Source organism: Cetorhinus maximus, chromosome 15 (genome assembly GCF_964194155.1).
Source record: "Cetorhinus maximus chromosome 15, sCetMax3.hap1.1, whole genome shotgun sequence".
Classification (NCBI taxonomy): domain Eukaryota; kingdom Metazoa; phylum Chordata; class Chondrichthyes; order Lamniformes; family Cetorhinidae; genus Cetorhinus; species Cetorhinus maximus.
Window position 1 is genome coordinate 24,217,169 of NC_135893.1, and position 24,962 is coordinate 24,242,130.

The following is a 24,962-nucleotide window of genomic DNA, read 5'->3' on the forward strand; positions in this document are numbered from 1 at the left end:
GTCCGGGTTCCCCCCGCCCCCTCCCCCCCGCGCGACCTGCACCAAGAACTCTCATCGCTCACGATAGGAGATGAATAACTTTTCCAAGTTGTCGCACAAAGGACACTTTTTCATATTTAAATATTTCTATTTTTCTCTTATTCATTCATTTTTAGTTTCCATTTGTGTTTTAATCTGTTTGTTGGGGGAAGCACTACGAAGTGCTCCTGGGTTCAGAAGTCAGAGGCCTTAGCAACGGGCCAGAGGTCCCTAGCAACCGCAACATATCAGAGGCGGAGGGGTTTTCAAGCAAGGACTGGCCTCCCCGGACACCGAGATGCTCAGTTCTCCTATTTATCCGCTTTCTAATCCCAAGGGCGTCAAACTAGAGTGTGAGATGTGCCAAAAAACCGCTTATGTTATGTGCTCCCAGTGCAGAGTGACTTATTACTGGTGAGTAAAGAAAGCGCCATCATCACATCCCTCAGCTCAAAAACTCATCTTGCACACTACTCGTCAAACTCCAACCTTTTCATTACTGAAATGTATTGTTGCCTCCAAAATCCGTGTCCATCCTTTGCAACTCCTTTAGTCTCTCTAATTAAGTTTCCACTCTTACAAAAACCTTCCACAGCATGACCATGAGCCATTATCCCGTCTTAACCTCTATGCAGCCTTTGATACAGACGACCACACTCTCCTCCTCCAATGCCTATCCTGTGTTCTCCAGTTTGGTGGCACTGCCTTCACTTGATTCCACTCTTACCTATCTAGTTTTGCCTTTCTACCAATGGCTTTTCTTCCCATCCTCTCACTTTAGCAATCCCTCAATAGCTATCATTGACCCCTCCTCTTTTAATATATATGCCACCCTTTCGCAATATCATCTGCTGTCACATATCTGCTGTTGCTATTCCTTAACCTCCCTTAACTTCTCTACTGCCTCTGCCTTTTCAAACTGCTTGTTTGACATCCCGTCTTAGATGAGTTGCAATTGCCTGCAGATAAAGTGGGAAGATTGATGCTCCAACTGCAATCTCTATACCATCACTACTAACCCCCTCCCCCTCCCTTATCACTACCTCAGGTTGAACTGGATTATTCAGTCTCAGCATCCTCCAGGAACTCAAGTTGAATTTCTGACTCCATACTCTCTCCATCACGAAAAACACTTACTTCATCTCTGTTCCAAACTTCCAAGCACCTACCTCACCACTTCTACCGCCAAAACCCTCATGCAAGCTTTGTCATATGTAGACTTAACTGTCAAATGCAGTAGGGATTGCTTTCCTAGGTTTCCATTTTGATCCTTTTCATCTCCTCTGCATCATGCAATGCCTGAGAGGTGAACTGCTGACTTTCAGCCATTTCCAGACTTGTGCAGATGCTAGTCAGAACTGACTGATGGGTGCGAGTGCTCTGCAGCGTAAGAAATGGTACTTTTCAGAATATTACAGAATTATCATTGAATTAGCAGGCACAGTATGAGGCCATCTGACAGAGGCTATTTTTCTCGCTGGAAAAACACATTAACAGTCCCAAACATTCAGAGGCTGAGGTAAAACAAAGATGTAGACATTCCTGAACTGACAGTAGGGAGTCTTGCGGTGCCTTGTGTACCCTCTTATCTTTACAAGTGTCAGGCATGAGTTAACAACTGGCACCCAGCATGAGATGAGCTAAGAGATTACCCCAAACCAAAATGATGGACAGGGGGTGGTGACACCCTGAGTACCTGTTCTTTGGTCAGAGCTACTCAAAGTGATTGACATTGGGTAAACAATGGGCCCATAGAAATAAAGTATATTAATGGGTGCATTGGAGTTAAAGGGGAAGTCCTCGTCAGGCAGCTGCCTTCTTCAGCTGAAGACTGGTGAAGAGTGAGGGAGATCAGGGGAAGAGTTTCCTACACTTCAGGTAAAGAGTAGAAGGCTGCTGACAAGCTACAGAGCTCAACGCTCACTCTACATTATCCATGCTTTCATCCTCCGGGACTGGTAAATCATTCTCACCTGTTATGAGTCAAATGTTTTTCCTATCTATTTAGCTTGTGCATCATTTTTAAACTGTTGCTTCTTAATAAACTACTTTAAAATCATTGATGAGTTTGACCCCCTTTTTAGGTAATCTGTGACTCCCAAACCTAAAACTTACAGGAGTGACTCTGCCTCTGGTTTCTCCCCCTTCCAAATAGAATCACCAAGGCTTTGCTCAGTGCTTCTGTGCAACAGCAGCTTTAAGATCAAGAACCATGTGTGTGGAATCGAAGAGACAAGCCCATGTCCTACCATTTTTAAGTGCCAGCTTAGCTTGGTTGGTAGCACTCTTGCCTTTGAAATAGATTGTAAATTCACTGCAGGATTTGGGAATTAATCTAGGCTGGCATTTCAATGCACCGCTGAAGATATACTGTATTGTCTGAGGTGTTTCACAGGTCCCATCCGCCTGATTCAGTTCTGTTGGTTGTCAAAAGATCCCTTGGCATTGTTCAAAGAAAAGCAGAAGGCTCTCCTGACCAATATTCCACTCTCAGCCACATCAAAAACGGATTCACCAATCATTTATCTTACTGCTGTTTATAGGACATTGCTGTGCACAAAATAACTGTAACAATTATCTACTGTTAGAACCATATCTACAAGAACTACATTTTCTTTTAAAATTTGGAAGGACATTGCATTATTTGGACACTTGGGAACTGACCTGGATTTTTTTTTAAAAAAGGGTCACAAATTCATCTTGGACTGGAGCAAGCATGTCTTTTCCAAGAAATCATCTAACCAGCATAGCACATGGGGTGGGGGAGAGCTGTTTGCTTATTTGAATTGCAATCACTTTAATTGCTGGAAAAAAAATTGTTTTAAAGGCAAAGGCCCGGTTATTTACTGAAAATCACCTGACGGAGGAGCTTTATGTTTTGGACTTGTTATTTTGAACTCAGCTGAGAATGAACTGAAGGGGAAAAGCTGCCCAACTCACGCTCATATTGCCTTGCTTGAAGTACAGCGTGGTTATCAGTATCTAGCTAGGAATCCTCATTTCAGTGGAACTTGCTTGTATTTGGAAACCCGAGAGGCTGAGACGAGAAGGATTGATCCTTGCTGAAGCTCCATTGGGGAGAACCTCCAGACATCTACTGGGACTAGCAACCCGTCCTCACACGAGGGAGCACCAGATTGACAGTGTCAAAACCCTGCGAATTTTATCCTTTCTATAAAATTTTTTCTTTCAACCGCTCATCTCTGCAGAAACCCTGTTTGTTTGTTCTTTGTTGTTTGTGTGTGTGCGTGCTGGGGAATTTTAAAAGGAATAGATAGTTACACTTCCAGATTACAAATTGTGTGTTAACCGTTTTTTAAAAAAGTTTTGTTTTAAAATAAATCAATCATTCTGAGTTTATTGAAAGAAGCCTGGCTAAAGTCTCTTTTATTCTGGGTCTAATAGTAGTGAAGGTAAACAATTGCCAATTTTGGTAAGTGAATTAAACATTTACACTAATGGTATGACCTGTGGAATAGTAGGGCTAGATAAACTGCGTACCCCTCCTGGGATGGTCATAACACTACATAGCAAAAGTGGTTACCAGAAAGTAATATATTGTTGGGTGTGCATTGGGACATTTCTGAGGGATGGGATAAGACGCAATATAAAACAAGTTCTTTCACTGGATCTACAATGCGTTTGTATCTATTAGGCTGTGTTTGCATGTGTATCTTGCCTTTTTAAGGAATATCTCTCAAGAATATGTGCCTGTAATTGTCTTCTGTCAGTGATGTAGCACACCAAGAGGCAGATTGGAATGGGATCCATGAGAAGATTTGCCAGCTCCTGATTCCAATACGGACAGCACCGACATTCCTCAGCTCTGCAAAAGAGAGAAAACACAATGAGGAGCAGTTGATCCAGAGACAGGTAAACATTAAGCAGCTTTCATATTCATTCAGTTATTTTTTTCTTACTCTAATTTTCTTCTGAAGGTACTGACTCATGCTGGGGATATAGTTTCTTGGCAATTAGCAGCCCTTTGATGCTATTCCACATATTTGATCTTAAACAGTCTGTGCTTGCAGGATAGTGACCATGAGGTCAGCACAGCCAAGTCAAATCCTGTTTAGACCCGAGATCCACATTTAGCAGATCTACAGCAGGAAGTGCAATCATTGTCATATAGGCGAACACAGGCCAATTTGCAAGGTCCCACAGTGACTATAGTGGATGGCCAGGTGATCTGTTTCTAATGGCGTTGGCCAGGATATCTCCATGCTCTTCAAGAAGTGCCATAGATAATTTACGTACATATAAATAAGAGACAAGGTCTTGGTTTAATGTCTGATCCAAAAATTGTACCCACAACAATGCAGCATTCCCTTAGTACTACACTGGAGAATCAGCTTAGTATATATGTTCAAGTTTTAGTCTTGTCCACAGTCTTGGAGTCATATTTGATCCCAGGATGAGCTGCCGATTACATATCCACTCCATAACCAAGACCACCTACATCTACCTCTGTAATATTGCTCAACTGCACCCTGCCTTAGCTCATCCGCTGCTGAAACCCTCACCCATGTCTTTGTTGCTTCCAGACCTGACTATTCTAACCCCTCTCCTGGATGGCCTCCCATTTTCCACCCTCCATAAATTTGAGCTCATCCAAAACTGTTGTCTGTATCAAGATTGATTCACCTATCACCCTGTGCTTGCTGACTGACATTGGCTCCCAGTTTGGCAATGCCATAATTTTCTGATTCTCTTCCTTCATTTCAAATCCCTCCGTGGCCTCATTCCTCCTTACCTCTATAACCTCCTCCAGCCCTACAACCCTTTGAGATCTGTGTGCTTGCTCCTCCAATTCTGACCTTTTGCATGTCCCCAAATTTAATGACTCCACCATTGGTGGCCGTGCCTTCAGCTGCCATAGGCCTGAGCTCTAGAATTTTCACTCCCCCACCCCCAAAACACTCTTTCCTCCTTTAAAGCGCTCCTTAAAACCTATCTCTTAGACCAAGTTTTTGGTCATCTACTCATCCATCCTAACATCTCCTTATGTGGCTCAGTGTCAAATTTAGTTTGATAATACTCCCTGCATGTTTTACTATGTCAAAAGCAGTATATAAATGTAGTTTTGTTGCTTTTATTGCTTGAAAGTGAAAATTGCTGCAAATTGAGCCAAGCTCCAGACTTTCCCCTTAGTTTAGAGCTTTAACACCAGAGATCAGCCTCATGGCTTTTCTTTGCACTCCCTCCAAAACTCGAATGCCTCCCTTTTATTCTGAGAACTGGCATTGGACACAGTACTTAAAATATGGTCCAACTAGAGCGCTATACAGTTTGCCCATGACTTCCTCTGACTTCTATTCCACTGATTTGGATATATAGTTTCATAATGTATTAATTTTGCTGATTGTCACACTACAATAGGTATATTGAGTATCAAGTTAACTTAGACACTCTTTCAACTTCAACCTTAACTGTTTTAACAATATTCATTGAGTATGTTTGTCATCCAATTTTGGAACAATTAGCCATAATGTCCCTGCATTAGTTCACACTTACACATGAGAAATGGCATTTGGTGCACTAATGGACTGTTGCCATGCTGTACATATAGAAAATCCTTCAAGGAAGGTGGTAGTTAAATTGGAACAAACAAATACAGTTTCTTTAAATGGCTTTCTTGTACCTGGTGTCTGTCAGTAATTATATTAACTGGTTGCTATGCTAAAATAATTCCATTGATCACAAAAATCTCAACATTTAAGGTTGATGTTTCACCTTTGTCTAATGTTTTTGCTGTTTTACAGAAACACCTCATTAATCTGACACGGACAGTGGCCCAGAAACTTCTTTTTGAGGGTAAACATGAGGAAGCTGTTCCTGGAGCCTTGCAGTCTCTGCGTTTTGCAACTTCTGTTTACGGCAGCACCTCTGCTGAGCTAGTGCCATCTCAATTACTCTTGGCAGAGGCCAGTATTGGTAAGAATATTGTGTGTATTATTGGGGACTTGTCACTTGTGCAAAACTGTACAATTATTAAACATGTCAGCATGAAGTGTATTATATCATCCACTTTGGACTTAAGAAAGATATATCAGATTACTTTCTAAATGGTGAGAAGTTGGGAACTGTGGAGGAGCAGAGAGATTTAGTAGTCCAAGAACAGAAATCACTAAAAGCTAGTGCATAGGTACAAAAATAATTTAAAAAGTTAAATGTCTTTACTTCAAGGGGAATGGAATACAAAGGAGTGGAAGCTATGTTACAGTTTTATAAAGTTGCGGTTTGACCCCATTTAGAGTAGTGCAATTCTGGACACTGTCCTCAGGAAGGATACATTGGAGGGCAGTGCAGAGCAGATTCACCAGAATGATACCTTGGCTAAAAGGTTAAATTATGATTACAGGGTGCAAAGACTTATACAGCTGAGTATAGAAGATTAACTTAGACTCAGAACTTTCCTATGCCTAGTGGAACATGAGACAGACAAAGCATAATGTTACGTCTGTTTCCATCACTAGTTTTTCCTGGAAAAGGTCATCAGAGGCTATAGCTTGAGAGACATCACCCCACATCAGGCAATAGCTGACTAGGAGACTCCCCCAGTCTTACCATCTGCCATTGGCATGTTGGAAGGAATTATGGGTTGATAATTAACCTGTTTGGCCACATTATGAACACACCTTCCATGGCCAACAAGTCCTAGATTGGGACTTGAACCTGGAGCTTCCGGCTCAGAGGCAGGGGCATTGTTCACTGCCACAAAACCACCTACAGAAGATTAAAGGATGTTCCAATTGAAGTGTTTAAGATGATTAATTGAGATGATAAGGTCAATAGAGATAAACTATTTTCTCTGGTGATTCAGTCCAGAACAAGGGGACATAAAATTATAATAGAGCTAGGCCAATCAGGGGAAGCTTTTTGTTATATAGAGGGTAGTGAAAATCTGGAAAGAACTGTTGAGCCAGTTGAAAATTTCTCCTAAGTCCTTGAGTGGGACTTGAACTTATACCTTCTGAATCAGAGGTGAGAGTGCTTCCAACTGAGCAACAGCTGGCACCATGAGGAAAGTAGAGGATGAAAAGTTCTGCAATATATCTGGGCCCAATTCCACCTTGAGAGGGGGTCATGTTTTTCTTCTCACATGGTGGGGTTGTTACAAGAAGGGGGATTTTCAGCTCGGGTAGGGGTGGCACTGAGTTGCATCCAGGTGAATGGCTGGAAGAGGCGTGTTGTTTCATCTCAAGGGATAGAAAGGGGTTTGTGCTCAGAGGGGGTTGAAGGAGGTCACTATCAATCTCTGCTGGGTGTCTGGAGGCTTTCATGCTCCCTTTGTTTGTCCAAGAACTAGGAATTTCTTAGCTTGATTGTTAGGGAAGGTCAGATGGTTATTGCTAGTATTCTACTCCTTTGTCATTGACAATTAATTATTAATGCATTCTTGGGTATCCAATGTTTCAACTCTGGTCCTTGGGAATGCTGAAATTTCTGGTCAGTGTGTTGGGGTTGGGATAGGAGGGGAGGAGAGTTGGTGCTGATCTGCTGATCGAGATGGAGGGGTTAATGATTCCAGCTCACTGGATCGCTGAAGGGAGATGAAATTCAACCTCTACAGCGGAGAGATCAAAATATTAATTGTGAATTCTTTTCTCAGTGGTGGCGAGTGAAAACAATTGGTTTTCATTGGTGTGGGGGTGGGTTTGGGATATATCAACTGCTATAATAGCATCGATCTTGCCTCATTATTTTTCCAATTTCCATGATCTGTGATTTGTTACTGCGCATGGCCGTGGGTCTGCTGAATGATATAGGGAGTGAGTTTAGTAAGGTGTTAGCCAGTACTTGGCTTTTCCTATTTCAGCTTGGTGCTTTGAGATTTGTCATTACACAGTGGGATCCTTAGTGAGCCATACTTTCATTGAAAGGAAAAAAAAATTTTTTTTGAAATGTAGTGCATTAAAAGTCTTGTCTGCCCCTTCCACAATTCCTTAGGGGATGAATTTCCTCAGGGTTTCTTCCACCATCATGACTTAAGTGGAAACCAGGTTTACACGCTTAGTCATTCACTGAACATTCATCAAAGTGCAGAGTGGAAGAATTTTGAGGAAATTTGACCATTTAACTGTGTATTAATTTTCAGGTGGCCAGCGGACAGACTTTGGCAGATCTGGCATTTTCTTACGACCCGTAACAATACTACGCATTGCCAAGCACTTTCTGATTATTCTTCAGACCTATGTTCTGTTATTTGCACATACATCACCCCCCTCCCCACACTACAACTACCTTCTCCTGAATGAAATACATTGGGTCTAATCTTTCATTCACAATAGTGGCGAATTCTGAGACATTGACTGATATTGAGCACTGCAATGGCACTTCAAGTTCCAGAAAACCCACTTGCACACCAATCTGGAACTTGCGGTCCACCTGAATGAGCTTCCAGGGGAGCTCATGCTGATTGTCCCTCATGTGTCCTCAGATCAGCTCAGGAGGGCAGCCCTTTAAATCAGGAGTGTCAAAAAACTCATACACTCCTACACTGCTCACCACCTCCTGCAGCCCAAGCATTGCTCAGCTTTTCACCAGCACCCTGCGGCTCTGCACCCCTGGCTCTACTCACCCGCCTCCCACCCCCATTTTACTCACCCTCTCTAGCTGCCCTCCCAACAACCCATACCTCCACCTCTGCTCAACTTCCCTCAGCACCCCCAGCTCCTTAGTCCCGCGATGTCAGAGCAGAGACATTGGTGCCGGAGGTGACTGGGGGGGTGCAAAAGGTCAAGGTGATGAACAGAGCTGTGAGTGTCTGGGGAGTGACATAGCTAGAATTAAAAACAGATTAAAGATAAGATTAAAAATACTTAAAAACACCTGTCATTGGGAAGAAGGAAAGGGGCATGGCTTCAGATCCTGACGTCAAAGGGGTCATAGCCTTGCCTGAATTGCGACTTGCCACTGGGCCTCCTGAATTACCTCGATGAATCCACACTGTGACCAGGCGAGCAAGTTCCCACTGCAGTCTACAAAATAGGTACCAACGTATTTTTAAATGGAATCAGCAAAATAAGCCACAGCTTCATCGCTGACAAGAAGATCCAGGCCATTGGGATTTCTGAGGCCTCAGTAAGATGCTCTCACCTGGTTCCAGCAGTCCTCTATCCTCACCCAAGAGGCTCTTCATGTATGAGCTGAGACAATCAGTGTCAGCAGACTATTGGGCAGTACCACAGAACTTGATGCTGACATCACCTAACATCCAAACATGCACACTTTCTGGCAAGTGTCACTAGATGGTAATCAGGAGTGCTGAGACCTCCATGGCTTAGTGCTACCTCTAATAATACCTTCACTGACTGAGATCTTAGGGGAGATATATTTATATTGTTTAGTTTGATGTTGCTTTGTGTTCTTGTCTTTTGTTGTTAATAATCACACTTTAAACTTGGAAAGATCAGAACCACTTTGTGTAATTTTGCCATGCTACCTTGTACAATAGAAGGATCGGATTGAACTGGTTCTGTACATATTATATCAGTCTCTAGTGCAGGTGTGAATTGTCACTCCCGGAACACTTACACATAGCACATTAGTTCCTAGCTAAGTAGTTCCTAGCTATTTACAGATATTTACAAATAATACTATAACATCCCTGTTTCTTTAAAACAGAATGCCCTAACAATGTAGCTGTTCCAGTCATTAACTTTTATAAACTAAAGAAGATTATCAATCAACTTTTGGAAACAAACTGAACCCCTTCTTAGAAACTTTTATAGCATGTATTGTTTTATAAAATATTAATCACGGTATTGCTTAAGTGGTACTTAAGTAGCTATCCTCTTTCTGCTGTGTGTTTCTGTACTTCACAGAATCTTCACAGTGCAGGAGGCCATTCAGATCATCAAGTCTGCACTGGCTTGCTGAAAGAGCAATCTTCCTAATCCCACTCCACTCCCTTATCCCTATAACCTTGCACATTCTTCCTTTTCAGATAGCAATCCAATTCTCTTGTGAATACCTCAATCGAACCTGCCTCCACTACCCTTTCAGGAAGTTCATTCCAAACTCCAACCACCCTCTGGTGAAAATTTTTTCCTCACGTCACTTCTACTCCTTTTGCCCATTATCTTGAATCTGTGCCCTCTAGTTCTTGATGTACTCCTGAGAGGGAACAGTTTCTCACTATTTACCCTGTCCATACTCCTCAGGGTCTTGAATACTTCTAGCAAGTCTCCTCTCAGCCTTCTTTTCTCCAAGGAAGACAGACCCAACCTCTCCAATCTATTCTCATAGCTACAGTTGTTCATCCCTGGAATCATTCTTGTGAATCTCCTCTGTACTCTCCCCAATGCCTTCACATCCTTCCTCAAGCATGGCGCCCAGAACTGGATGCAGAACTCCAGATGAGGCCTAACCAGTCAGTGTTTTATACAAGTTTAACATGACCTCCTTACTCTTGTACTCAATGCCCCTATTAATAAAGCCTAAGATACTATATGCTTTATTAACTGCTCTCTCAACATGCCCTGCCATCTTCAATGACTTATGTATATCTACACCGAGGTGCCTTTGTTCCTGCAGTTTCTTTAGAGTTTCTCCCCTACTGTCTCTCCACATTCTTCCTGCCAAAATGAATCATCTCACACTTCTCTGCATTGAACTTTATCTGCCATTTGTCTGCCCAATCCACCAATATGTCTGTCCTTTTGACATACTTCTGGCATATATTGCATGTACACACCATATTTTCAATGTCTTTATGTATTTTTTTCTTTCATGGGATGTGGGCGTCACTAGCAAGGCCAGCATTTGTTGCCCATCCCTAATTGCCTTTGAACTGAGTAACTTGCTAGGCCATTTCAGAAGTTAAGAGGCAGCCACATTGCTATGGGCCTGGAGTCACATATAGGTCAGACCAGGTAAGGATGGCAAATTTGCTTCCCTAAAGGGCATTACAACAATCGATCATGGTAACCATTACTGCGACTAGCTTTATATTCAATATTTACTAATTTAATTTAAATTCCACCAGCTGCCATAGTGGGATTTGAACCCATGTCCCTAGAGCATTAACCTGGGCCTCTGGAGTACTAGTTCAGTGACATCACCATTATGCCACTGGCTCCTCTCTATATGCCCATCCAGTATACAGCTGAACTGGCTTCGAGCTTCATGTATTTTCTGGAGAAGTTCTTCCTGCATTGTTTATTGTTTTGGGTATGAGTATTCTGAATCCAGTTAGCAGAACACCATCTTCCAATAAGATGTAATCTCTGATAGACCAATACTGCCGTATTACTGACTGTTTATGCTGTATCTTATCAGGCCATCGTTTGATCACTTGCTGAGAGAGCATCTGTAACTCGTTGGCTTTGCTGGTCTCATTTCTAATTTGACTCCGTTTCAGTGTGTTACATTCACTAGGTGATGGATCTCTATACCTAGGTCTTCTATCTCCTGTTTTTCCTGTGGCGACAACCAAGATAGGGTATCTGCAAACACTATTTCTCTTCCTGGCTTGTATTTCAGAGTGAAATTGTAACTCTGAAGCCTCAAGAGTAACCTCTGTAGTCTTTCTGGTGCTTTTCATAGATTCTGCTTATAGATCTGCTCCAGTGGACGATGATCATCTCAATAATAAACTTTCTCCCATAGAGATATGTATTGAACTTCTCACATCCATACATGACTGCCAAAAGCTCTCTTTCCGTGTTGGCATACTTGGTCCTAGCTGAGGTTAGAGCTTCGGACATTAATGTTATTGGCTTTCCCTCCCAGTCCTTTTGTAGAAGCATCCACTTGCAGAGTGACAATTTTCTTTCTGGCGTAATATGACAGACTTGTCTCCTGACATATTACCTTTTTAAGTTTGTTAAAACTCCTGCTGTGTGACTTTGATCACTGGTACTCTATATCTTCTTTCATCAGCTCCCACAGGTTTGATGTATGCTCTGACATATCCGGTATGAAGGAGCTTATGTATTGGATCGAACCAAGGAAGCTCCTCATTTCTCTCTGATCTCTCTTATCGCTTCCATTGCAGAGATAGCCATGATTCCTTCAGGGCTCGGCTTGATGCTGTCAGGTGTGTACACCATTCCGAAGAACTGGCATTCGGTCACCTCCGCAATGCATTTGTCTCTGTTTAACTTGGTCCCAGCTTTCCTGGTTCTCTCCATGGCTTTGTGTAGATGGTAGTCACGATCTTTTTCATCTACCCCGTATATCCGGATAACATCTGCTATACCGATTGCTCCTTTGTATCCCATGTATGTCTCGTCTACTTTCTGCTGGAACACATCCTGGCTCACTTTAAGGCCCAAAGATAAGATGCAGGAATTTGGACTGTCCAAAGGATGGGTTGAATGTTGTCAGCACTAAGATTCTGCTTCTAGTTTCACACTCCAGTAGCCATTTCTGGCATTGAGTTTGCTGAAAACCTTTGCTCCTGCCAGTGCTAGTGTGAACTCTTCCAATGTTGGAATGGGGTAGTGATCCCTCTTATAGGCTTGATTAAGATCTTTGGGATCCAGGCAAATTCTTAGCCGTCCATTTGGCTTCTCTCTCACCACGATGGAATTTACTTAATCTGTATGTAGGCTCTATGATTCTGGTGATCACCCTCCTCACTTCCATCTTTTGACACTCTCTTTCAAGCTTTCCTTTTAGTTCCATGGGTACTTTTACATGGGGGATGAATCACTGGTTTCATCACTAGGTCAATAGTAATGTGGTACTTCAAAGCATCCAACCGTCTCATCGAAACACTCTGGATATATTTGCACCAGACCTTCTTTGCAAATGATTGGAGGGCACTTTTCAACAGGTGTACTCTCTTCAACCCTCAATGTTGCCTCCTTTATCTTGTGGTTTACTGAGATAATCTGCAGCTCTCACAACTGCTCAACCCCAGGATAAGAGGACCATCTGCTTCAGTGATGTAGAACAGTTAACATCTTTTCCTTTGTGTGTCCCTCTGATTTGGGTTGTTCCTAGCTGTTGAATCTCAGTTCCCCCATATGCTGTTAGCATGATGTTGCCCAGTTTCAGAACACTTCTTTGGATAACCATTTTCTTCCAAATTTCCAGGAACGATCTTCTGGTATAGTCTGAGCAGGATGATGTCACTCTGTGCTCCGATATCAATCTTCACCTTCAGATTTATTGTTGTAGGCTTTTCTCTCACCGTCTTCCTGATCTGAAGGGTTGTGTGAATTTATTTTCTCTGGGAACTGTCACATCCAGCCATTTCATGCAGTTGTGTGGTTCCTATGTCTATCATGTTCTCAGACTCTCCGTCATCTTCCAGGGAGTGGATATTTTTATTTCTGTTCCTGTCCATTCGCCCTGTTGCTCTGGTGCCTTGTCTACCAGTTTCTCCTTTTGTTCTGCACATCTTTGCCCAATGATTGACCTTTCCACAAGCGCTGCAGCTTGATCGACATGGAGGACATTTCCTTCTGCCTGTGAATTCATGTGGTCGTCCACAGCTCCTGCATGTCTTTCTCTCTTTTTTTGTGTACATTCTTTTGTTTCTGCTGCACTGCATCAATCCTGCTGCCTTTCTCTTGGTTTAACAGAAGGCTAGCTGTTTGGGTAGTCAGTGTCTTCATCTGCCTGCTCGTGGCTTCATGGGCTCTGGCAGTGTCTACAGCCTGCGCTATTGTGAGCTTAACCTTCCCAATTAGCGCTTTCTGTACTTCAGGGTGTATAGAACCCCAAATTAGTTGATCGATCAGCTTTACATCTGTGTCTTTAAATTTATGTTTTGTAGCTGCATCTTTTAATCGTGATAGAAAGTTATCAATAGGCTCACCTAATTCCTGTCGGTGGCCTTGAAATTCATTCCGGTAGATCCAATGATTCAATTTTGGCTGGAGATGGGTGCTGAATTTTTCAATAATTTTGTCAGGGTTTTTGCTGTCCACTTCAGTAAGCTCTCGGCTGTTAAATAAATTTGATCCGAGATCTCCTGCCCACAGAAGGATATAGGTGACCCTCTGTCCATTGCAAGTGCCTTTTAGGAATCTACTGAATATCACTTGAATAGGCTGGGGGTAATTCTCCTTGGAACAGAGGAGGCTAAGGGGAAATTTGAATGAGATGTACAAAATTATGAGGCCTCGATAAAATGGATGGGAAGAGCCTATTCACTTTAGAGGTCAGTGACTAAGGGGCATAGATTTAAAGTGACTGGTAGAAGGATTAGAGGGGAGAGGAGGAATTTTTTTTTTCATGCAGAGGGTTATAGAGGTCTGGAACTCACTGCCTGAAAGGGCAGTAGAGACAGAAACCCTCAACTCATTTAAAAGGTGTCTGGAAATGCACCTGAAGTGCTGTAATCTGCAGGGTTACAGACCAAATGCTGGAAAGTGGGATTAGGTTGCATGGCTCATTTTTCGGCCGGCGCAGACACTTTCTGTGCCGTAAACTTTCTACGGTCCTTTAATCTCCACTTTTATTTAAACTTTGCAAATGCCTCTATAACATCATCAGCTTCCCAATTCATTGTAAGCTGTACCTATGCATTCATTACTGTGCCGGTCGACATTTCTCTTCATTCTCACACGATTCAGTAAGTTTTTCTTCTGGCACTAATGTGAGTCAATTTTCCAAGTCAGCACTAAATTGATTTAAAATGCTTTGGATTTACTTGCTGCCACTATGCTATATGTTCTTGTTATCTTTTGGTTCTCAGATGTTGTTAATGATCACACTTTAAACTTGGAAAGATCAGAAACTCTTTGTGTAATTTTGCTATGCTGCCTTGTACAGTACGAGGACTGGATTGAACTGGTTCTATACACATCTCATCAGCCTGTGGTGCAGCCGTGAAATGTGGCCCCCGGAACATTTACACATTAGTTCCTATGTGTTCCTAGCTACTTCCAATATATAACAGTTGTATTAATCTATTATGTTCAATTAATAATTCAACTTTTTTGTGTACTGAATGTTGCTCAGGCCTTGGGCAGTTAGATGAAGCAGAAGAATACCTCTCTCAGGCTCAGTGGACAGTGATGAGGACCACAGAGTGCGTTAATGCCACCCAATACAAATTGTACCGAAACTTGGGCCTCTTGTACACAGCCAAAGGCGACAATGAGAAAGCGCTCTGGTACTTTGCTGATGATGTAAGTAGCTGAGAGTTTTGTCAGAGAACAGCAGCGTTTTCAGCTAAGCTTTTGGATATGATGAATAGAATGGACTTCTGAATTTTGAAATATTGCATGCATATACACAACATATTAGATAGTTTTCTTTTAATTCCTCCACAACCTCCCACCCCCACCTCAGTTTCCTCCTTCCCTTATTTTAAAAGTGCTGATTCTATCAGGGATCTGGGAATAACACTCTGGCTCCTTGGCCAAGAAAATGGCAGCAGGTATTTGATGAGGGGGGCAGTAATCTCTGTCTGGTTGAGAGAATTATTGAAGCTGGTGACAATGTTGAGACCAAACATCTCATTTTCTTCCTGTTAATATTTCTGTCCTATATTTAGGCACTTTTTTGTGCTGCAGGCTGCCTGTGCTGTGGCTCAGTGGTAGACACTTATTCCTGAGTAAGAAGGTTTGCACATTCAGAAGTGTGGAGATAGACTATTTTATCTAGATATAATAGGGCTTAGTGCATAATGCTGCCATACACATCAAAAAATCCACTCAGTCCTTTTGACTGACACAGGCTGGATGATTTTTCGGCCAAACGATCTCAATTTGCATCACTATTGCAAACCACTTTGCTTGTCCACTCCCATTTCAGCCCAACAGTCAGATGCAAAATATCATTGAGGATATTTCTATTTTATTTGCATGTAATAAGATAAAATGCAGTGATGAATGGATCCTGCATTATGAAAGCTGTCTCATTTTCCATTTGAAAGAAACTAAGTTCAGAAATTTACTCTTGACAGATTTACCATGCTACTCAGGTGTTTAGTGCATCTGATGTTCACACAGCTGGTGGGTACTTTCACATGGCTAATGTGTTTTACAGAATGAAAAAGATGGACATAGCAGATTCACTGTACTCGGAGGTAGGTATCAGTATCACACACCCCAACGTGATCAACACCTTCAGGACTAAACAACTGTCAATTTTCTTACCTCTGTGTTAGGTTTTGATGGATACAAGAGCACAGTTCCTTGGGAACACTTGTCTCTTGCTGTTACTTTATCAAACTTGTCATTTTTCCCATGAAACCTGGTATTTGCAATTATTCAACCATAGAGAGTTGTCGCAGCCCCACCTGATATTCACATACATTCAGGTGGTTTCTGACAGTGATCTGGAGGAACAACTCTGGATGACTTCCTATGCCCCTGAGCCAGGGGGCACCAATGCCAATTGTAGCACTTGATACTATACCCAGGTGAAATGTGCTAACAAGACAGAGCTATACCAGCATCAGGTAGCACAGCAATCCCACTAAGTGGCTGGGGCCCATTAATTTAATTCTTGGGCTACATTCATTATTTCAATTTTACTGCAAATAAATTCTCCATTTCAAGAAAAAATGAAGCCATTTCTGATGGAGAGGAAGGTACTCGTAGTCCGCTTCTTTTTTGAGGTTGCAGGGTAGAGATTTGTGGGAGCTTTATTTATTCTACACCTAACCTGGGAGTACTTGATGTAAATGGGCAGAAAAAGCCCCTGTATCTATATCTGACCATACTAAATGTGTTTGGTGATTAGATCTGAAATGGGAAAGCAGCTACCCAGAATATAATGAGCGTATAAATTGCCAGAGAAGAGTGTATTTGATGATAAAATTTATGATCCAATCATAAATTATGTAAAGGGTCCATTTGGATTCTACACAATGGCAGTGTAAGGGAATGAATTTGGCAACATTGGGATTCAGTGCAGAGGTACTTAATGAGCATAAGAAATAGGAGGTGGCCATTTGGCCCTTTCAGCCTGCTCCACCATTCAGTGAGATCATGGTTTATCTTCTACCTCAACTCCACCTTCCATGACTAAGCCCATTACCCTCAATTGCCTAGTACCCAAAAATTTATCAAGCTCTGCGCTGGATATACTCTATGATTGAGATCCACAGCTCTCTAGTGGAGCGAGTTTCAAAGATACACAACCCTTTGAGGGAGTCCCAAATGTCTGACCTCTTATTCTGAGATTGTGATCCCCACATTCTGGATTCCACTGGCAGGGGAAGCATTTTCTCAGTGTCTACCCTGTCAAGCCCCTTAAGAATTTTGTATGTATATGTTTCGGTTAAATTACCTCTCCATCTCCTAAACTCCAGGGAATATAGGCCTAGTCTACTTAATCTCTCCTCATAGAACAGTTCCCCTCATCCCAGGATATAGCCTTTGTTGCACTCTCTCTTGGGCATGTATGTCATTTCCATAAGTAGGGAGACCAAAACTGTACACACTACTCCAGGTTTGGCCTCACCAATGCCCTGTATAATTGTAGTAAGACTTCTTTACTCTTACACTTCAATCCCTTGCTAACAAAAGCTAGCATACCATTTGCCTTCCTAATTACTTGCATGTTAACTTTTTATGGTTAGTGTACAAGGACACTGGAGCCCCTCTGAATTCAAGCATTTCCCAGTCTGTCACCATTCACAAAAAATTGTTTTTATTTTTTCTAGCAAAGTGGAAAATTCATACTTTGCCTCGTTGTATTTCATCTGGCATGTTCTTGCCCAATTACCCAACCTGTCTCCATACCTCTACAGCCTCCTGTTCACCACTTACTTACCCATCTAACTTTGTAACATCAGCAAATTTGGATACAACAGAAAATGCTGGAAATCCTCAGTAGATCTGTTTCTCACTCCACAGATGCTGCCAGAGTTGACAATTCAGGTTGATGACTTCTCACCTGACGAGAGGTCATTGGCCCGAAACATTAACTCTGTTTCTCTCTCCACAGATGCTGCCAGACCTGATGAGCATTTCCAATTTTTGGATACGTTATACTCAGTCCCCTCATCTAAGTCTACTGCCCCACTGGTTATAGTCTGCTAACCTGAAAATGTCCCGTTTATTCCTAGTTCCTGTTTTCTGTTCATTAAACAATCCTCAATCCATGCTAATATTACCTCAATCCTAAGAGTCCTAATTTTGTGTAATAAGTTGCCATGCAAAGGTTGTCAAATGGTTTTTGAAAATCCAAATACACTGCACCCTTTGCTCATCCTACTAGTTACATCCTCAAAAAACTCTTAATGGATTTGTCAAACACAGCTTCCCTTCCATACATCTGTGTTGACTCTGCTTAATCATATTATGATTTTGTGTCCTGTTACCATGTCCCTAATAATATTCTAGTGTTTTGCCTACTATTGAATTTAGACTAACTGGCCTATAGTTCCTTATTGAGAAGCGTTTTTTATTCTAACAGTGAGCTGTGTACACTAATTAGACTCGTAAATTTATTAATTAGCGAACAAAAGTATTTTAAATAATTCAAGGTAGTTAAATATCCTGTTGCATTTAAACAGAATTATAATTCATATTTTCAATACAGGTAACTAATATCTGGAACACTTTCCTGGGTGAGCTGGTTGAGACAGAGATACTAAAAACACTGTGGAAAGCTGGCATCAGTTCACCAGAACCAGGCACCACTGTTTTGGAATTGGAGGATGTTTTCGGTCTGTGCTCTACAACATGGTTTAATTGTTTCTTTAAAGTACAGTATTTACACACACAACAGTGATTTTGGCAGGAAATAAAACCAGCCACATGCCAGATAGGGTTTACATCTCAGGGTTGGCTTTTTCAAATTTTCTCCATCTAAAAATCAGTGATTCAGAATAATTGCTGACTAGCCAGTCCAAGCGATGAACAGAATGACTGAATAATGTTTTGGTGTACCTAACAAACTGTAATGACCAGTAAACTAGGTAGAATAGTCACCAGCCTACATGTAGGATTATAGCAGTAAGAGTTAAACTGGATTATATCATAGTTTAATATCGCTGTGTGTCCAGTATGAGAAGTATAGCATTGCCCAAGTGTAGAATGTTTATTGCTGGACAGGCGTACAGATATCTGGTGGAAGGGTTCAAAGAATAGAAAAAGGTTTCAAGTGTGTTTAGAAAACTCATATCCTTGTCTTTTTAGGATTCTGATGGCCAGTTTTGTCAAACATGCATGTGAAATATCCAGAGAATAATACAGATAATATTGCTAATGAGCATACACTGAGTCAAGGGAAGTAGCCTGCATAAACACTAACGTGCTAACATACTATCCTCACACACATGCATAACTATACATTCATCGGACAATTAACATCATGCTTACCCTGCACAATAAACTGTGTGAAGGCACCACACATCCGTGTACCTCCTGAATTCTTAATTAGTTTTAATAAGATTACTGTGAGCAAAGAATGGAGGCCTGATGAGTTTGTTGCTTGTATAATTGACACCACCAATAAGTAGCATGTGTGTGTTGGGTTTGTATTAGTGTATTGATAAATAATTATGAATCGGATGCCTCCATCCCTTGGAACCACAAGTGGGTAAGTGAAGGAAAAATTTATGCCACTCCCAACAAAAGCAAACTACATTTGGTTCCAATTTTGTTCCCTCCACCTCTGGTCACCAATTCTTGCTGTGGTAGTTCCTCTGGGGTGGACAATCCTTTGCTACTTCACAAAAATGACCATTCTTCACATATGAACCCAGATAATGAATTCAAAGATTACTTGACATTGTAGGCCATCACAGCCGTGCCTGATCCTTTCAGTATAAGGACAGCTAGAAAGCCAATCAGCTAGTTCTTTGCAAGAGCAATTCAGAACTAATTTCACTACTTCAAATGTTATCTATTGTTGGTTTCAACTTCTCTCGATGGCATGCATTCCATGCCAAAACCATTCTGTATAAACTGTCAAGAAATCCCAACTCACCTGCTTCCTGACCAGGGGGTGTGTGGGAACTGCAACTCTCACTGTGTTTTGGGAATTTCACGCTTGTGGTTGGGAGCAGGTGGCGCATGTGCAATCCAGCGCTTTTGTGGTTCTTCGGGCTGTGGATAGGCCCAGTGCAAAAGTAAAATGCTGCAAAAACAGGGTCATAATCAAGAAGTGTCCCAGGCAAGGGACAGGGAGAGGTCCCAATTAAGAAGGAGTAGAGAAAGAGACTCCAAGCAGAAAAGGAGCTGCAGTTGGCTGTCCTTGAGTGGAGAGGGCTCTGGAGGAGCCCGGGCAATCAAAGGAGGCAGAAGCTTGGTGACTCTATGCCACAGGCCGTTGGGGTGAAGGTAACCCTTTGGAGCAGTAGTGTTCTGCTTGGCCTGACAAAAAGCTGAAGCTGTGTTTATGAATTGATGCTGGAATGCAGACTCGGGAATCCAGGGAAACAGAGTCTCAGAAGGAGAGATTGAAACCCTGCAAGGTGGGCCATCATTGAGGCCACCTGGAGAGAATTCCAAGGCTAGACCTTTGAAAATGAAGACTTGAATCCCTCATGAGAGATAGAGTGTTTCAGTGAGATTAGTTGATTCAGTGTTACAGATGTCAGGGTGGATTGAGAAATCTGTGGAATCTGTCTTGGTTGCATCTGCCATTTATTGGGCAAGTGTGTGTTCAGCCAGTTTGCCTGTTAATTCACATACATTTACCTCATATTAACCCTGAATGTTAGAGTATAAAGTAGATATTATAAATTGTTTTATCTTTCTGACCTTGCATAGTAGTAAAGTTTATTTTTGTTTGTTCAATACTGGTGGAATCATGTGGCTTTCCTCTCTTAGCAAGTGCCTTGAATCTCAAACTTTGCTACTTTAAACAAAAAGTTAACTGGTCCCTGACAACATCACACCAAAAGATTTGAGTGTCTGATCCAAGATCATAACAAAAGGCACTTATTCTAACCTCTTCCCTAACTATTGTAAATTGATATTCGCTCATCACTCACAGACCAACCAGAGGAAATAATCTTTCCCTGTTAATTCCATCAAATCCCTTCATAATTTAAGACTTTAAAAAAATCACTGCTTATGTGGAAATAGTTCCAATATGTTGTATGTCAGAACTCTAGTTTCTCATCCCTAATATACTAACAAATATGCATTGCGCTCTTGTGCGGTTTTAGAGGCTCCATTTTAAACCCGTAGTACTGTAAATATGGCTTAACCATTGTCTTGTGCAATGTTTTAATTACCTCTTGTACCCTATGTCCTTTTATAAAACCCAAAATGCTACTGAATTTTTTCATGTCTACCATTTCTCAGCCATTATCCACACAAACATGACTTTCCAGCAATAGTCACCACATGAAAACCAGCAAAGTCATCTCATAACAACAAGGGAGGGAAATCTGGCTGATCTTCAGGGAGACTTACAACTAATTATAGAACTCTAACTGACCAAGAATCAAATCTGAAACTTTCTTGATACAAATTGCCTTTACTAAGTAAGCTGTCAGGAGGGCTGAATCTTACTTTAATGTCTCTTATTAATAGGATATTAAATTGGACTTCATGTCATCAGTTATCCTTTAAATAAGGATGCATATCAGCTGCTGGGAGCTATGCAGGTCATTTCTGTAACTTCTATTTTTCCTTCTCTTGTGAACCTATAGGGTTATGGTTACACCAGCTTTCCTGCACAATGAGATTCTGTTTCTAAATACAACCTCTCTGTGTTTCCTGAAGATGAAGCCCAGGAAGCAGAAGCAGTTCAAATCCTGCATGCAGTTTTTGACCTGCGAAACCAGGAGTACCTTCCGAAACAAGGCAAAATTGGAAAAATTGCTCTCACCCTGGCTATGCTTTATTACCTATTCTTGGATTTTAAAAAGGTAGGCTTCACATTGCCCTTTCAGGAGATGCAACTATAACATATGCTGATGATTAGATGGTCACCAGAATAAACTTGATCATTGACAACAGTATCCAACCATGAATTTCTGCACTCATCTATTTTGCCAAATTGCTAGACTAAATGAAGCTTTTGTCAAATTGCTAAGCAATTAAACCTCAAAAGAGGCCACAAATGATGAGCTAAAAAGATCCTGTTGCGTTATAATAGTACCACATAAAGGTAAATGGCAGGGTGGGTAACAGCATCATATACCAAGTCAGGAAAATCTAGAGTGTCAAGATTCTGCACCAGTTTAGCAAATTTCAACTGGTCCAGTGTCCCTACTGAAAATAGCACATATTCAAAGTGGCATTCGATGTCTGTGTTCATGAGAAGAATTGGCCACATGGGCCAAGAGCTGGATTTGTTTGCAGGTGAGTTAGCATCTTTGGGAAAGGAGGCAAATTTCTATTTAGGGGAGAGTGCTTTCAATTACATCAAGACATCCCATGAGAAGGGCAGAAGAAATGCCATTTAATGTTCCTAGTTCACCTCCCTATGGCATGGTTAAAGATTGCACTGTGGAGCACAACCCCCATTCAATCTTCCAACAGCATTGATCACCCATCTGTATTTGGTGTGGTACTGGACTAAATTGATCTGAAGGTTGGATTGCTAGACTGTTATAGTTAAATAAAAAATTAGACTTGCATTTATTGAATCACTTTCACAACCCTCGGGCATCTCAAAGCACTCTACAGCCAATGAATTACGTTTTGAATTGTAGTCACTGTTGTAATATAGAAAATGCGGCAGCCAGTATGCACACAGCACACTCCCACAAACAGCAAATATGTAATAGTGACCAAATGATTTGTTTTGTGATGTTGACTGAGGGATATATATTGATCAGGATACTGGGGAGAACTTCCCTACTCTTCACAGTGCCATGTGTTTTTTTTACATCCAAAAGACAGTCCCTCCGATAGTGCAGCACGCCCAGTCACGTATCACCATTCACTGCTAAATTCACATACTAGGAATAGCCACTTTGTTTATCAGGAAGCTGGTGGTGCCTGTGAACCTGTACTTCAACAAGAGTCAAAGAGATGAGGAAGGGACCATCCATGGAGAGAGCAGACAAGTTAATATTTCAGGCGTGCAAAGTACCCAAGATGTTCATTTGCCCGTCTTCTCCACCGATGCCTTTTCTTTAGAATCCATAAGAAGGCATTGATCATTTTTTAAAAAAAAAATCCAGATCATAAAGGAAACTTAAATAACAAGTGAAGAGGGCACTCATTTGAACTCAGAAGTGTAATTGCCTGGGAAGGTTCAGAGGTCTCCCACAAGACCCGAGGTTACCCAAAGCACTTAATTTGTTCAGAGAGAAGAGGAGCTCTGATACACGCTCCTATCAGAGCTGAAACGAGACACCGAAAACGAAAGGAAATAAAAACAAAACTTCCGGTCAAAACTGCATTTTTATTAGGTACAGAATCAACATATTGATGAATCTTTAAAGTATATCGAAGGAAAACTGCGCAGGAATCTGCATGCAATTCATAAAAAGGGCGAATCCATTTCAGGTGGTTAGTGAAAATGTTAATTTAAAACAATTGAGTCTTTCGATTTGAGAAACACGCATGCATTAGTGCAAAAATTGGGGGGAAAATTCATAACCAAGTAAATCTCTGTTGTTGTGTTATAACCAATCCCATTCATAAAAGTTCCAAGGTTTTGAATACTATAGTAACACCCTTGGTCAAAAACCTGCAACATTTGCTACAACTACAGTAAATTCTTTAAACGCCATGTGAAAGTATAACTGATCAATGACTCACCTAAGTCCATTGTCCTTTTGTTCTGATCACAGTGGTAGTAGTTTGTCACCAGTCTGTTTCCCATCCTATTCTTTCTCTATAGAGTTTAGCAACTGGCATAGGATTATTGACCATTGTTACATCAGGGAATCATAATAGAAATGTTTTCAAAAGAAATCCTGAAATTCATACTGCCCTGTCTTCAAGAGCCATAACACTGACAACATTAACAAAATACACAGCCTGGTGCATTTTAACAGTAAGCTGTTGATCAATTTTGTAGTATATTTTAATGATCTGTGAGATCATATTGGCAAGACCCTGGTGCTACAAGTAAGTTTATTTTCCTCTCAAAGATGAAGTGCGAGAGGCTATTTCCCCTGGCTGGAGAGTCGAGAATTAGGGATCTTAGTTTTAGGATAATGGGTGAGCCATTTAGGACTGTGAATGAAGAATTTCTCCTCATGAGGGTGGTGAATCTTTGGAATTCTCTACATCAGAGGGCTATGGATGCTCAGTCAATGAGTATAAAGATGAAGATTTTGGGGGCATTAAGGGAAACAAGATCTATGGGAATAGGGCAGGAAAGTGGAATTGATGTAAATGATCAGCCAGAATCTTACAGATTGGCAGAGCAGGCTCAAAGTGCCACTCTTGCTCCCATTTCTTATGTATTCATAAGCGGGCAAGAATGGACCATTAGAAGTATTGTACTGAAGCAAGAGTGATTCCTTTAGTCCTTGTTTTTTTTAAGGGAATGTCAGATGTTCCTTTAATGCAAGGTTGTCTCTTTTCTTGTTACAGGCAGTTGAATATGCAAAACTGGCCCTGGAGGACAGCCAGTCACTTTCACACAATGAGAAAGAGATTGCCAGCATCTCACGGCTTCTCGAGATGGCTGAAAAGGCACTTTCATATCCTGGAGAAAAGGGACCATCCCCTTATGCGTGGGCTAACTCATGCTAAAAGTTGTTATGCCTACGTGTCAGTGTAAAAATGGAGCACTGGTTGCATTTTATATACTCACTTGGCAGTGGTGAAAAAAAACACATAGGAAGAGATTGTAATAAGTCAGGGGATGCAAACTTCAACTGTGACAATTAAAAGCCGTTATCACGTAGCAAATAACATGCCACTGTGTCGAAAATATTTATTTATATAGCACCTTATGTCTCAAACATCTCAAAAATTATTTATTGTAAGTGCAGTGATTGGTTTGCAAATACTGCAACCATTTTATGCACAGCAAAATCCCACCATGTGTGAAGTGATACAGTTGATAGGAAGAACCAGGAATGGCAACATAAAGGGTATAATTTTAAAAGGGGTGCAGGAGTATAGGGACCTAGGGGCGTATGTGCACAAATTGTTGAA

At 41.4% G+C, this 24,962-nt stretch overlaps 1 protein-coding gene across 4 annotated transcripts; it reads left to right on the forward strand.

The window, feature by feature from the left end:
• Window positions 1-173: 173 nt before the first annotated feature.
• On the forward strand, window positions 174-24,716 carry zmynd12 (zinc finger, MYND-type containing 12). 4 transcript variants are annotated; one of them, XM_078558135.1, is made up of 8 exons: window positions 174-432; window positions 3,750-3,891; window positions 5,781-5,952; window positions 14,941-15,110; window positions 15,890-16,012; window positions 18,478-18,604; window positions 21,618-21,763; window positions 24,393-24,716. In XM_078558135.1, exons 1-8 carry the CDS (start codon window positions 317-319, stop codon window positions 24,552-24,554), a joined length of 1,158 nt encoding a protein of 385 aa, XP_078414261.1. In that variant the 5' UTR covers window positions 174-316; the 3' UTR covers window positions 24,555-24,716. The 4 variants fall into 4 exon arrangements, with proteins under 4 accessions (XP_078414261.1, XP_078414262.1, XP_078414263.1 ...); XM_078558136.1 differs by lacking the exon at window positions 18,478-18,604; XM_078558137.1 differs by lacking the exon at window positions 18,478-18,604 and having other exon boundaries at window positions 15,973-16,012.
• Window positions 24,717-24,962: the final 246 nt, after the last annotated feature.